The sequence below is a fragment of the Eptesicus fuscus genome, chromosome 7, assembly GCF_027574615.1.
Source record: "Eptesicus fuscus isolate TK198812 chromosome 7, DD_ASM_mEF_20220401, whole genome shotgun sequence".
NCBI lineage: Eukaryota > Metazoa > Chordata > Mammalia > Chiroptera > Vespertilionidae > Eptesicus > Eptesicus fuscus.
The window spans coordinates 30,638,138-30,653,554 of record NC_072479.1 but is presented as its reverse complement, the minus strand read 5'-3'; the positions used below and the strand labels follow the sequence as shown (position 1 = coordinate 30,653,554).

Below are 15,417 nucleotides of genomic sequence, written 5' to 3'. Positions count from 1 at the left end.
TGTAATGGATGAGATAATCGAAGAACTCAAACTTATTTTAGAAATTATAGTCAGAGATCATCAACACACATAGTTTAACTATTTGTTGCCTGAAAGAGGCTCCTCATGACTTTCTTATTAAAATTGTCTTAGCTCAGTGTTATAAATTTTCTTTTCATGCTTCCTTAATTTCATTCATGTAACTGATGTCAAATGGGATATATCTTAATGCATTGAGCTCCTTTTCTCGGAATGGCCAGGCTTCCTGTCCCAGGGTTCTGCAGGTTCGGGAGTTAAGTAAACTACAGTTCAGAGAGTGGCCTGTGCTCCCGCCTCTGCTGGAGGCTGCCCTTTCACGTGGCCCCTGTCAGCGATCACGCTCACTTAGCATCCAGGCTTAATTTTCTAAGAATATTGCCTTCGTAATTACCATTTAATTCCTACTTGTCTTGGATGAACCAAAGAAATTAATAAAGTTCTTAAACTTCTGTCTTTGACTGAAGTAAATAAAAGTGTTAAATTATAGGCATTAGAGCATAGCCTAATTTCTATGAGCCATTTCAAGACACTGAATTTCAATTTAATTATTATATGTAATGAATATTAAGCATTTATGAGACAAGTGTCTTACAATTTAATTAGATTAATTAGCAAAGTATTCATAACATGCTTTGTTTTAAGAGTAACTAATATGTAATAGCGGAAAAGAATTTTGCCTCTGGTTTCTTAAATGATGTGCTTTTTCTTGTACTTCTAGAGAAGTCCTTTCTGTTCTGCTTGTTCAGACATGAATATGTGGCCAAGTGTTCCTATAGTCAAATATCAGATCACTGTAAGAGTTTGTTGCATTGCCAATACAAAATTATTTTTTTGAGCAGTTGAAAATGTATTACTTTGTGATTTTGTAAATATGTTTGACATGTATCACAGAATCATTATGATTCCTTATCTCAGTATTTGAAATGAGTCTAAAAGAAATCAGAGTTGGCATAAGAAAGTGAATCATTGGATCCAAAATAATTTATTTTGTTCTACCTTCCTTTCCAAGTTTTGTTTGGGGTGTTATTTGTGGTGTATGGGTGAATAAGTGTCCGATAAATATATTTGAGGCCAGCAGTTGCTTGAACTCTGGGTCAATGGGATTGCTTTGTTGATTGCTTGTTATTTGCTGGTTTCAGTCCTTGTTTTATTTTAACATGGTAAACCTAGGATAAAAGGCAAGAAAGATAAGGTATAGTGTTTTCAAAACCAGAGTTGCTCAGAGAAGAGTTAAGACATTGGTAGAGTAGGTGATGGCAATACAAAAATCTGTATTATATACAGTTTTAGAAGCTGTTATAGAAAAAATGTCATTGAGCCTTTAAATGTCTTTAAAACCTTATAGATATAAAAATGTGCTGACTCTGCAGGCTTTAAGGAAGATTATTGATGCAGTCTGACTGTGGTGATTTCAGACAGCACCATTTCAGAAATACAGACAAAATGTGCAATTGAATGTAGAGATCTAGAGGGTGATATGCGAGCTTACACCATGAGAGTGACAGAAGATCTGCCCTTAAAACTCCCTTGATTTGCGATGAGTTTAGATATGCACGGGCCATGTTTATTGTTACATTTCAGCAGGTGTGACTCTTTGGCAAGTGGAATGGCTTGGAGTGTAGCATGGCTTCACCTTTATTGGTGTATCCTGATGGAATGTTTTCTGAAATGATGTGTGGAGACCTTGCAGTCATTATTTTTCCAAGCATATATCAGCAAAGTCTTGGCCCTATAAAAGTGCAAATAGAATGTCACGCATCAGACACTGTGTTTACAGTTTAATTTTAGTCCTTGGAAAGATTAATAGTTCCCGGAGGAATTGCTTTGCTCCTGCTTGCTGTTTGATCTGATCATCCCAACTCAGAATATTCGCAAAACTTTCCGCTTCCTGCGTGCATGAAGCCTGTGGTGAATTCTCTCAGTGAAACGTGTTTCTTCCTCCTGCAGGGGGACAGTTGCTGCCTTCTAATGTCATGTTGAAATATGCTTGCTCTCAATGACACCGTCACTCTTGGATTAATCCTGCCTGTTCACACCATGGTCCCCATCTGCTTAGTGAGAGGAAAAAAATCTTACCCATCTTTACAGTGTGCATGCCTAACCTAAATTTTAATTCACTGTTTTGAGGTCTCTGATATGCTCATTCCCATACTTTAAAAAAAAATGAATATTTTCAATAAGTCTTATTCAGGAACAAATCTGTGATTTCCAAAATATGCAAACTCGTATCTCTTTGTTGACCTCCATCAAATCAAAGCTGTTTTATTGGCCAACATTTAAGTCAATCGGAGGACTGTTGTACGTAGATTTAAAAACTTCCTGAATTTGATTGTTGTGGCTTCTTTTGAGCTTTACTCCAATATAACTCTGATTTTTGTCAAAGCAGTATATCTGTACCTCTGACAGTACTGTTTTTTTTTTTTTATCAGATGATAATTTGCATAGCAAAAGAGGCCAGAAACCGCCCCCCCCCCAAAAAAAAATTAGCTCTCTGCTTCTATCTTCTATAAGCCCAAATATCAACTTCAATATATCTCTGAAATACATTTTAATAGCAACATGATTATTCCAATGACATGTTTCAACTCCTTGGAATGAGCAATCATTTTATTAAATGTATTCAAAATCACGCTTCACACATACACACTTGGATGGCCTGTACAGCTGGAAATTCCTTCTGTGTAATATGATTATGATTGAGAAAGCATGCATATGTTCCTCCCTCCCTTTCATGCTAAAAAGAAATGAATAAAGTGTAGAGTGAATTATGTTGCTTAAATCATATTTGAACTTAGAAACAGGCAAGGAATTTGGTTCAAAAGGAGGAGAATAAGATGCCGAGGGGTTTGTGAGAACTGTCTATATTAGTAAGGACAGCACGCTCTTGCTGTTTTAAAAATATAGATGATGCTTGCTTATTGTGCAGATTCTTTTCTAAGCGTCTTTCCTTCAGTATCTTCAAACTCAGTGCATTCTTATTTTTCCCATTTGCATGCACTGTGAATCATCCTGTATTTTTTCACTTTTTAAAGAACTTTTTATTTAATAATTTTACTGCAAACGATGAGCTACGTGTTTATTTCAAATCATAAACCATATAGTGATTACATTTTATAAAAGCTATGGCCCTGGTCTAGGTTTTCCATTTAGATTACGTGAGAGGCGTTCTTGTGAAATTAAGGACATCAGGAAAACCTATGTTTGAAAAAGAATTATCACCAGTGAAGAATAATTTCTTAGGTCATAGTCTTAATTGAGTAGATACACTTTAAAATCTGTTAGAAATAACCACCACCTTGGAAATCACTCTGTTAGCATCACTCTTTGCTGTCCGCCAGAACTACAGCTGTTGGCATTTTGATTGCCATAAAAATGAATAGCACTCCACACTGTGGCACTCACACCCATCATAAAAGTTAAATGAGCATTCTTGTAACACCCGCTGGGATGGAGCAGATGTGGGAGAGAAGGATTGAGCGTGCAGGATAGAATGTGTCACTGACAAATTGTAACTACTCCCTTAATACAGCCTTGTGTCTTGCTTGTCACCTATATCTGTTTTGTTAAAAGCTATTTCAAAAACACAAATACTGTATTGAAACTGAGAATCAAAATGAATTATTTCATCTGTCAGCCTTTGCCTTGTCACTGCTGTATTTCTGGTTTATTTTCCAGTGCTGTATGTACAGTTTGGTAAATCTTTTTGCAGAGATGCTTTCTTCAAAATATGACTGTAGTGAAAATGTGACTACAATGAGCTGTCATTTCTGAGTTGGAAGCATTGAATTGCTTGTGGGTGGGTTTGTTTCTTTTTTCCATCACAGAACTTTGTGAGAGATTTTTGTTTTGTTTATTGTATTAATATGTTTCATTTTTAGTAAGAATTGTTTTCCATTTTTGGTTTGGTCTCCGAAGGGTTAACATCATGGATGTCTTACTGCTGACATTTTACTCTCCAAACTAATTGACACTCACTCTTCTTTATTAGGGCTTCTCCCCACTGCTGGCCCTGCTCTCAGCAGTTTGTTGAAAGCGGGAGAAGAAGGGGTAGTTCACCGAAAAGAAAATGTAAAAACCTACTAAAGCTTATGAAAATGTTACTAACCTCTCTAGCAATCAGGAAAACGAAGTTTAGCTCAATAAGATACTATTTCACAACTTTAACTTTACAAAACTTAAAATGGTCAGATGATACCAAGTGTGATGAAGGACCTGGAATGAAGAAACCTTTGTTACATGCCGATGCTAATGCAATTTGATACAGCCATTTGGTAATATCTGGCGAAGTTGAAGATCCACTGTGATCCAGCAATTCCACTCCAAGAAACTCTCCCATAAGTATGTGTAGAGACAGCCCTCTCTTAAAGAGTCAGTATTTCCATCCTTGGGAGAATGGGAGTCATCCACTGGAATGCATGTGAAAGAACTAACCTTACATATATCAACATGGATACATTTGAAAAACAAAATGATGAGTAAAAACTCTGCCAGGGCTGACCAGCAGCCCCTGAACGACAGATGAACAGATTACTCCAACACAGTTCCACTGTGGGGGAGAGGACTAAGGGGCTTACCTGGCTCAAGGGTCCAAGCAGCCTCCATAGCCTGCCTCATTAGGCTTTTATTGGAATTTTTATCTTTAGATACAATCAGTAGGGTGAGTAATCTTGGGAGGACACATGTTTTCATTGTCCTCTAGGCAAGGGCATCCAGGGATTAAGATTAAGGATTCCAGTAAACACTCGGGGCCTGAACTTGCACAGACTTGTTTGGAAAAATCAAGGAATAATTAGGGACACCTCCTTCGACACTCCCCTAAGTCTCCCCTAAGTTGGAATTCCGATAAACAGGGCAGGCGGCCTTCCACACACTTCCCTTTTCTCAGAGTCCTCCTTACAACTTTCCACCCAAGTCTCCTGCTTCCCCACAAAATTCCAGTTGGGTGCTTGGTAGGATGGCATCCCATGAAGGATAATGACAAATGGATCAAGTTAAAACTTCAGAATGTATGCATTTTTTTATGGGTAGACAAAAAAATAAAAGTGTAAAACATACACTGGGCTGATAAATACCAACTTCAGGTGGTTTTCTTGGGAGGATGGGAGTGAGCTCAGGAATAGGACAGCAAGAGGTATTTGGGATCTTTAATTGTCTTTATAAGTTTTATTTGTTAGGCAAGTAGACAGCTTTTTTATATTCTCTGAAATTTTTATATGCCTAAATTATCCTATAATAAAGAGTTAATATGCTAATTAGACCAGATGGTGGAACGACCTTCCTGAATGACCAGTGGGTGGGGGGCGGGGCTGAGAGGCAGCGGGGGCTGCAAGGGCTGGGGCAGCCAGGGCTGCGAGGGCCGAGCTCCTTGCACAAATTTCATGCATTGGGCCTCTAGTTTATAATTAAAAAAGAAACCTGCATATGGCTTTACTCATGTATTTACTCATTCATTTAATCTGTCACCCACCAATCAATTTAGTTACTCATTTATTTATTCTTTTCCATCAAAAATAATTTTATTTAAGTAACCCAAGAAAAGATGATTAGAACTTAAACCAAGTTGGGAGAAAGGAACAAAGTATAATCAGAAGACAGATTTAACGGAGATTTGGGAATAAAGTTGCCAAGACTTAACAGTTGGATGTATGTACATGTTTGTGTATGGAGAAAAGCAAGGAATCAAGTCTAATTTATTCAGGTTCCTAGCTTGGCCTTGGCCTGTCTGGACAAAAGAACAGGAATGATATTGAAAATGAGGGAAATGATGTATCTAACTTTATCTCAGGTGATATTATAGTTTTTTCATAAGCCTGACAGACAATCTTAAAAAAAACAACCTTTAATCCAGTAATTATTTATTAAATATCTGACATATACAAGGCACAATAAATACAAAGAGAATCCTTAAATTTATGCATACTCTTTTTCATGAATATTTTTCTTTAAAGTTTATACCATTAATTTTTAAGCATCATGGTACAGTTACTGCTCCAGTAAATCCAATTGGGTAAGCAATTTCAACTAAATACAGTGTGCAACCTTCATCAAGTTATTTAGTAACTACTTGAAAAAGATTGAGAATCCATTAAAAACTTCAGACCATGCAAATTCATTTCTGTTTATAAATTATATTCAGAAGGGAAGTTAAAGGTGGTTATCTTAAAAACATCCCAAGTATGTACAGTATATTAATTGAATATTAGCTGGATAAAGGTAATCGCAGACATTCCTTTTTTTAAAGTTATTTAGTTCATAAAACAGTAAATATGCAACTAGGTAGATAATTTCAGCAACACTTTGAATGGAAATATTTTTAATATTTATTTTTTAATTTATGGATTATTTTTTAGAGGAAGGGAGAGAGAGAAAAGTTGATTTGTTTTCCACTTATTTATGCATTCATTGGTTGCTTCTTATATGTGACCTGACCATAGCTCTAACCCACAACCTTGGCATATTGGGATGGCACTCTAACCAACTGAGCTACCTGGCCAGGGCTGAATTGAAATATTTTTATAAAATTAGACATATTGGTGTATTATCTCTGTCTATCTTTTTCATAGCTTCCCTTGCCTGTTGATCTACCTTCATCAGAGGGAAGTGGCCGCAGAGACTAATAATGAGTCTCAAAGAGCCAGTTACTGCCTGGGTTTCCATGTCTTGCCTAATCAGAATATTTCAACAAACCCTTGTTTACCTTTTTCTAGGCCCCACCTAAGTCCTCTGTTCAAAGCTCTGCATTTTAGTCCTGTTCCCCAAAGAAGCACGAATTCCCCATCCAAAATCTCCTTTTGGTCTCACTGTTCTTGCTCCATAGATATCCTCCCAAGACTAATAATATATAGAGGCCAGGAAAATGAGTTTGTCTTCCAATCCTGTGTGCCTAGAAGACCCTGTGAGCTCAGCTGGGCTCCTGGGGAGCCTCAAGGGAATTAGTCTAGTATCAGACGTTTATCACCTTGCCTTTGCTCTACCACACCCCAGTATACATCTATTATTTTAGTTTTGCTATTTCCTCGAATGCTGGAGAAATAAGCCAAAAACCACAGTAAATGAACAATAAAGGCATAATTCCCTAAAGACTTGAAAAAAGATGTCACTTGTTGCCTCAGTGTGACTGCCAGTCAGCCCCTTTGATGTAAAGCATCTGTTCTCTTCAAGGAAACAAGAAAGTCTGGTTCTTCTTTCTAGTCTGTGAAGTAGGAGGTGGTGTCATTTGTTGTCTGGAGCCACAAGCCCCATGTTACTGGGTTGCAAGCTGCTGACTGCCTTTGTTAACATGCTGAAGATTTCATCGGCTGTCTTTAATAAAAGAGGATGTGTGTGAGGGAAGACATCAGCCGTTGCAGTTGGGTTTCTGTTCTCCAGCCCATGACTCATGGCTGGCAGATGGCAATGACACCCAATATGTAATCAGACAGCCAGTCACCTGGACTTTTTGCATTTCAGTGAAGCAATCACTGAAATACAGTGAAGCAATCTTTAAGTCTGTTTAGAAACCTTACTTGCTCTTATCTCTATATATAAAGAGGTAATATGCAAATTAGCTGGGACACCTTAAGGTGTCACGACCGGCTCAGGGGGAGCTGCTCGCACAGATGGGCTGGAGGGGACAGAGTGCCGCCCCCAGCCCCAGCAGCCGCGGGGAGGCTGGGGCTGGGGGCGGGCCGGAGCAGAGACACAATACACAGGGGTGCCTGCTCTGAGCCTCCGTGGCGCAGCTTGGAATACACCCCCACCCCAGCGGACACACACCAGGGGGGCCTCTGTGCATGAGCTGCAGAGGAAACACCTTTTCTGACCGCTCATTGGCTAAGCTGTCGGTACTTCACTCGCAGTATTCTTGGTAACATGCATAATAAGAATCCAAGAAGGTGCCGAAACCGGTTTGGCTCAGTGGATAGAGCATCGGTCTGCGGACTGAAAGGTCCCAGGTTCGATTCCGGTCAAGAGCATGTACATTGGTTGCGGGCACATCCCCGGTAGGGGGTGTGCAGGAGGCAGCTGGTCGATGTTTCTCTCTCATCGATGTTTCTAGCTCTCTGTCCCTCTCCCTTCCTCTCTGTAAAAAATCAATAAAATATATTAAAAAAAAAAAAAAAAAAAAGAATCCAAGAAGGTGATCTAGGGTTTTTCCACCTCACATCTGGAGGAAAAAACAAAGGTCCTCTGCTGGAGGGGCTAAGAAATGTCATATCCTGCCCTAGCTGGTTTTGCTCAGTGGATAGAGCCTCGGCCTGCAGACCACAGGGTCTGGGTTCGATTCTGATCAAGGGCATTGAAGTGTCCCTCTCACATTGATGTTTCTCTCTGTCTTTTCCTCTCTCTTCCACGCTCTCTAAAAATCAATGGAAAAGTATCCTCAGGTGAGGATAAAAAAAAAAAAAGAAAAAAAGAAAGAAATGTCATATTCTATGAAAGAGACATCTTGAAAATTCCTAAAGGAAGTTGTCATTTTTTCGTGGTGAAGGGACTGGAGTCCGTGTTGATGAAAACACCTTGGCGGCTGCAGCGGCCGGCAATGGCAGCAGCAGCAGTGGGGTGATGGGGGTGGCGCCTTCCCCTGATCAGCCCAGTCACCTCCTACAGAGGGAGGCCAGACTGCGGCTTAGGCCCGCTCCACATGTGGAGCGGACCTAAGCCATCAGTAGGACATCCCCTGAGGGCTCCTGGACTGTGAGAGGGGACAGGCTGGGCTGAGGGACCCTCCCATCCCAGTGCACGAATTTCATGCACCGGGCCTCTAGTTTGGTTATGAAAAGGCTTTTTAAATTTCTTCTTCTGTCCAACAATATTTAGTCATTTACTACTCTGTTAATAAAGCTTTATCTGAATACTTACTACCTTAAATAATTATATGGGCAAAAGAAGAATTCTGTTTTATGGGAGGATAGACATTTGATCTGACATATTTTGTTCTATAGGAACTTCATTCTCTTATTAAGAAAAAAACTTCATTTCAGAAGCCGTAAAAGCATATAATCTAGGACCTGGAAATGACCTCTAGAAGAGTGCTTCTCAAATTTTAATGAGCATACAAAGCACCTGAGTAATCTTGTTAAAATTCAGAATCTTACTCAGTAGGTGGCGCCTGAAATTCTTCATTTCTATTAAGCCCCTAGGTGATGCTGATGCCCCTCCCTGAACTCTCATTTTTGTAGCAAGGTTGGATGACCTGAAGGCAGTCAGTCCAGTGGGCATCCATTAAGCTACCCATGAGATTGCCGTGGAAGGGAGGCATGATGGGCTTAAAAGATAAAAACCCATCTTTGAAGAGAGAAAACAACCCCTGATAGGCAGCCTATCAGTGAATCCCTCTCACATAGATGTTTCTTTCTCCCCCTTCCCCTATCTCTGAAAATCATTAAGAAATCTTTTAAAAATTGAATGATTTTCTTAATATGCACATTTTTAGTTTATTTGGATTTTTAGTCATACATTTTTAACAGACACATGAAATTATTTATGTCAAATGACACTTTCAAAGCAGTTACCTGAGGCAATGGATACATATGTCACATATGAGCACACCAGCATGTCAATTTCATCAGTTTCCAGTTATGCAAATAAGAATCTGTAAGCATTACATAATATATGTGCATTGATTTTTAAAATAGCTTTTTTTACTCTATTAAAATAGATACATTCAAACCACAATGTTTCCTCTGAAAGCAGTAATCTATTTATAATTAGATATTTGCTTAAAAATATTGAATGAGCCCTAGCTGATGTGCTCAGTTGTTTGGGTGTTGTCCAGTGCACCAATGGGCTGCCAGTTTAATTCCTGGTCAGTGCAAATGCCTGGGTTCCCCGTAGGGGTTGTTAAAGGAGGCAGCCTATCAGTGTATCCCTCTCACATAGATGTTTCTTTCTCCCCCTTCCCCTATCTCTGAAAATCAATAAAAAATATTTTAAAAATTGAATAATTTTCTTAATATGCACATTTTTAGTTTACTTGGATTTTTATTCTTTAGGGAACACATTAAGTATTATGTAAGCTTCCATGAGATCTGTTATCCCACATTAACTTTATAAATGTCAATTTTTGATTATTTTCGTTTAATGAGAAACATGCTAGTGCGGAAAATGCAAAATTAAAGTTATTCCAAAACACCAATATAATTAGCATTCAGACTCATTTTGATAACAGATTTAACTTCTTAATTGTATTTTCCTATAATAATATTAACTTTATTTTTGTAACCTCTGAACCTCTGAGTGTTTTTAAAAATCCCCTTGAGTTAGAATTCTAGTGAGGTACAGACACTTTGGTAATAAAGTGATTCAAGAAATAACAGCTATCCCACAGAGCCATCTGGTTTCTCTCCACCCAGCCACTGGGCCTCTTCTTTTTCTGTGAAGTAAGGAATGGTCTCCAACCCTGGTTCCCCCTCCCCATTTCCTCTCTTCCTACTCAGGATAGCAGGAAGTTTGAACACTTAATCTATTTAGCATCTCTAGTAATTCAGACTGTGAACACACTTCACCATCAGTTTAGTAGCTGTTTATTGGTTGTGATGCTAAGCTCTGTGAGGGGACATCATTCAGAAGTGTGTTCAAGCATCAAACTCAAGATAATAATGGTGGTATGACAACACAGTTTTCTTAGGAAGACAGAGTAGGAGGTGTTATTTTAGGTTTTCCAATGTGGAGATATTCACTGCACATGTAATTTGGAGCTGTGTTTATTTGGAGTGGTGTTTAAAATTAGATATTGACCATCTGTATTTTTCTTGATAAGTGTGGAGTCATCCAGACTAAAAGGTTCTTCAAAGGTTAGTAATAGTTTATATTTGCAACATTCTTTTTGGAAAGGATGTTGAAAAGTTGGAGAATAATGCTCAGTAGTTGAGGACTTAAGAGAATTTTGGTATACATCCAGAAACATGTAGCCATTGAAATAAAAATTGTAAAGTTTGTATAGCAACATAAATATCACAAACATGCATTTGCTGTATCTCAAGCACAGTGAGTCAGGAAAGGTAAACTTGACATTTGTAGAGTATCTACAATGTGCATGTACTGTGCTACATTTATTTTCTCTTATCTTTCTAACAATGTGCAGAAAGTTGATATTATTTCAATATTTCATAAATGAAAGAACTGAGACACAGATATATTAGGGGACTAATATAGTCATAGCAGTGGCTGAGCAAGAACTCAAATCCACATCTCAAAATCCAAATCTGATCCTTTTTCCCCAGTGGGTTTATTCTGAGCTATTCACCCCTCTCCCCAGCAATGCTTTGGTTCAGAAATAATTGTTTTTACAGTAGAGTCATATGAATTCTGCTGGAAAATGCATGCATTGTGAAAATGCTAAATCATAGAAATAATTGTGAATTATTTTAGGTGGTATCAGATTTTCCTGGACAATTAAGAGTTGACATCATCTGAAAAATGAAAACATAATCTTAGCATAAACACTTTTAGTTTTATCTGATATTTGAAATATGCATTTATGTAACTGCCAAAATATTAGCTACTCTGTAGGCCAGAAAGTTCCAGGGACAAGACAAGAGCAGTATAGCCCTTATTCATTGATAGCAAGCAAAATATTTTTTCCTTTGGGAAGGAGTGTTATTAACTAATGTCTGAGAATTTGGGGAGGGAAACCCTGTATTAAACTAGTGCTACATAACATACTTTTTTTTTTTTAAAGTTTGCCTTTCACATGATAACTTTGTATTACAATTAGCACACATTACAGAAAAATCTGCAAATTACTTTTAAAAAATAGCATAAAACTTCTCTTATAAAGGTACCATATTTTATCTATTATTAGGTGTTTTTACTTTGCTGTATTTAGAGTAAACACCATTAGAAGGTTACAAACTGACTTAAAAGTAAAGACTTTGTCTCATTAAATTACTTGAGCTAGATTTGAAAAGGACTGTAGTGGTTTTATTTGAATTTTTTTTTTTTTCAGGATAGTTTACCCTGAAAACATCAGTAAAAGTTTACAGTATATTTTACTTACTTATGTTTTTATAAGTGGCGTGGAATATTGCTAAGGAGAGGGAACAAAGGTGGAGGGGAGGAGGGAGTTAATGGGGAAAAAAACAAAGGGTCCATCTGTAAGACTTTCAACAATAAAGATACATTTTTAAAAAAGAATTTTAAAAAGTGGATGGACACAGAAATGTGTCAGATTTTCCCATTTAATATTGTGTTTCTTGGTGTTGAGTTGACCAAAAGTTTAATTCTGTCCATCTGAAATTGTATCACTTCTTTCTCAGGTGGTACCACCTGACTAGGTTGATAGGTTTTCGTATGTAACCCATTCTTTCTCATTAAAGACGAAAACTGTTTCTCTAGCTGCCTGCCCTTTTTACAAAGGTACAAAGTACACAGCGGCTGTTTGGAACCTTTTTTCCCCCTCCTTTCTAGTTATCGTTGTCTGTTTGTATAAGTTGCTAAATTGCTTCCATAAAATGCCTCCAGACATAAGGGAATCATTTGCATTAGTGGATGAAGATTTTTGTCTTCCTCAAAGGAAAGCTTGCAATGGCCTCTTAATCGGTTTCCTTCCTCTCTCTGGCCCTAGTATCCGGCTGCGCTGATGAACCTGGGAGCCATCCTGCACCTGAACGGCCGGCTGCTCAAGGCCGAGGCCAACTACCTGCGGGCGCTGCAGCTCAAGCCCGATGATGTCATCACGCAGTCCAATCTCCGCAAACTCTGGAACATCATGGAAAAGCAAGGCTTAAAGACGTCCAAGACCTGACAGGGGGGCGGCGCCTCCTCCTCCTCCTCCACATTTTCAAGCTGGCTTCGTTAACCAACAGGACTTCCCAGCAGGGCGAGGGCATGAGCTTTGTTTGGACTCCAAGGCCAGGGCAGAGGTCACCGAGGTCACTGCCACTTCTGGGAATATCCACTTAGCTGTTGGCACAGCCTTTAACACCAAAAATGGGGGGAACATTGGAAACCTCCTGAAGGATGTAATTGTTACCCACAGAACTAAACCAGAGCACTTAACAAAGGATCTCTTGGCCTTCTTAAAGAGGGACGGCGTCTAACTTCCAAATTTGTGCATTTCTGAAAGCTAATTTAGAAACTATATTGTTTCCTAAACACTGTGAGAGGAAGCCAGAGTGTCCATTCAGCCACAGTAAACTATTAAGGTCAAGTGTTGCCAGGGAGTGATTAACGTGTAGTGTGAACCCTAGGGAGCCGGTGGTTGTGGTTGTCCCGATGCTGCTGCCTTCCCTCTTTGGGGCAGCCTGCTTATCCATTTCTGCAACTTAGAAAACTTCTTTTTTTTAATACAGTGTCAGGACCTGTGAGAGTCTACACTTGTTTCCTGACTAGTGCACATAACGTATTATGATTTGGATGTCAGTCTTCACTTTTTGGGGAATCATTTGCTTTTCGTGATCTGAAAAGGATATGCAGAGTAGAGCAACCCCCATTTCACACTGGTATTGTAGGAGGGGCTAGGGAGGCCTCGTACTTGTCAGGCAGGCATTTTTTACTTTAAAGTCGTCAATATTTACACCCCCACCCCCCCAACACCCAAAAAAATTGCCTAGGAGAATTCATTGTATTAATTCTTAGGCTTTTGAAATTGCCGTTTAAAATGGCTATTCCTGGTTAATGCACTTGTTTATATAAGGACTAGAGGCCCGATGCACGAAATTCGTGCAAGAGTAGGCCTTCCTTCCCCCGGCTGCCAGCACAGGCTTCCCTCTGGCACCCGGGACCCGGGCTTCCCTTGCAGCCCGGGCTTCATCCGGAAGGTCATCTGGTCTAATTAGCATATTACACTTTTATTATTATAGATTATAACAAAAGGAAGCTTAAAAGTGTTCTAGCTCCAATAACTAACCAGTAGCTCTTAGACAAAAGGGAAGGTGCTTTGTGCTTTCCAGATGTTACTGGTTAAAAAATCAAGTCTGCTCAAAGGAGTGTGTAATGATGGTTACCAATGACTTTATATTTGGGAAATGTCATTATGAAATGCTAATATCTTTCTAATAGGTACCAGAACAGTAATGCTGATATGGTTTTAAGGAATTGGTTTTATCGTATTTTTCATATTTTGCTCTTCCCCAAAAAACATAAAAATGACTTCTTATTTTAAGCTGCAGTAGAGTGTAGCATTAGCCTGCGTGTTTCTAGGTCTTCTGCCAAGTGCTTTTTACAGTTGAAAACCATTTCTCACTAGCAAATTTGGTATTTTGTTTCATTACCTATTTGTAACCACTTCAACGTTCATTTCACAAGTAAAAGAGATGTAGAGAAGAACGTTTGAACATTTTTTGACTTGCAGTCAGACTTTGCTACTAAAAATTAACTTTGTGAAAACAATAGCCCACTATTAGCTTCTTCATAAAGTAGAAACACAATGCTCTACATATTTATTTATTTATTATTCTACAATAGCAGAATAACAAAACAAAACTTGATTCATCAAGCCAATTCCTTGCAACTGAAAATTAGCTTTTTCTCCTTTACACTCATGCTCCATGAATATATGGTCAGCATCCCCATTAAAGGGAAGCTACACATGCAAATACATCATACTATGTTTTCTCCATATTTTATATGTTTTTCTGCATATCTGAATACAGTGTGATAAAGAATTTGAAGTGGTGTTCCTATGGCATTAGTGTTTTTGTAAGAAGGGCAGATGCAGTGAGAGAGATTTGTTGATGGCATTAATAAGAAGGCCCTCCTACTATGTGTAGTATTTTGTAAACATTTCACTGCGGGGCCAAAAGTTAAATTATAACTAAATCACTGTGTTCTCAGAATGACATTTAACAACAACAAACCCGTGGTCAAACCAAAAATAGGGGTTGAAGTGTATTTTTCATCTTCTACTGCATTGGCAATTGCAAACAAATAAATAAAAAAGGAATTTAATATAAGGATATAGAGATGAATTCAATGTCTAGCATTTTTATTTATTTAAATATTGACCTATGATGATTTCCTAGTTTTAACACTTTATGTCTTTTTATTGTTATTGTTCTTCCTCTCAAAACACTTGGTTCTTAATAGGTTTGCTGATTGCACAGTAGAGGCACTTCATGTTGACCCAGTTCCCAAGTAGCATTAATAATTGGGCCTGTGTCATAAAATGCATGGATCTTTAATAACGAAATGTCCCTGACACCTTTTATTACAGGGCTGGGCTTAGACCAACTTGGGGGGAGGGTAACAGGGGGGCATAATAGAACATGGTCAAAAATGTCTCCGCTCAGGGATTTATGGTGGATTATTGCAGACAGTGCTAAAAATATAGAGCACAAGACAAGTTTACTAAATTAAAATTTTATTTTTTGAGAAGCTGTTATTTGTATAAATTATCAAGATTTGTAGGCTTTCCTTTTGTAGAAATAATTGTTTTATGTGCCAGAGAATTTCAATTTTGTTTTCAACAATAAAGCA

The 15,417-nt window shown here is 38.3% G+C and overlaps 1 protein-coding gene across 2 annotated transcripts in view; it reads left to right on the top strand.

The window, feature by feature from the left end:
* Positions 1 to 13,150, top strand: part of TMTC2 (transmembrane O-mannosyltransferase targeting cadherins 2) — a 415,782-nt gene extending 402,632 nt beyond the window's left edge. For both annotated transcript variants that reach the window (XM_008143796.3, XM_054718817.1), the window contains one exon: positions 12,566 to 13,150. In XM_008143796.3, coding sequence (XP_008142018.1) covers positions 12,566 to 12,745 — 180 coding nt within the window. In that variant the 3' untranslated portion in view covers positions 12,746 to 13,150. The remainder of the gene's footprint in view (positions 1 to 12,565) is intronic.
* Positions 13,151 to 15,417: the final 2,267 nt, after the last annotated feature.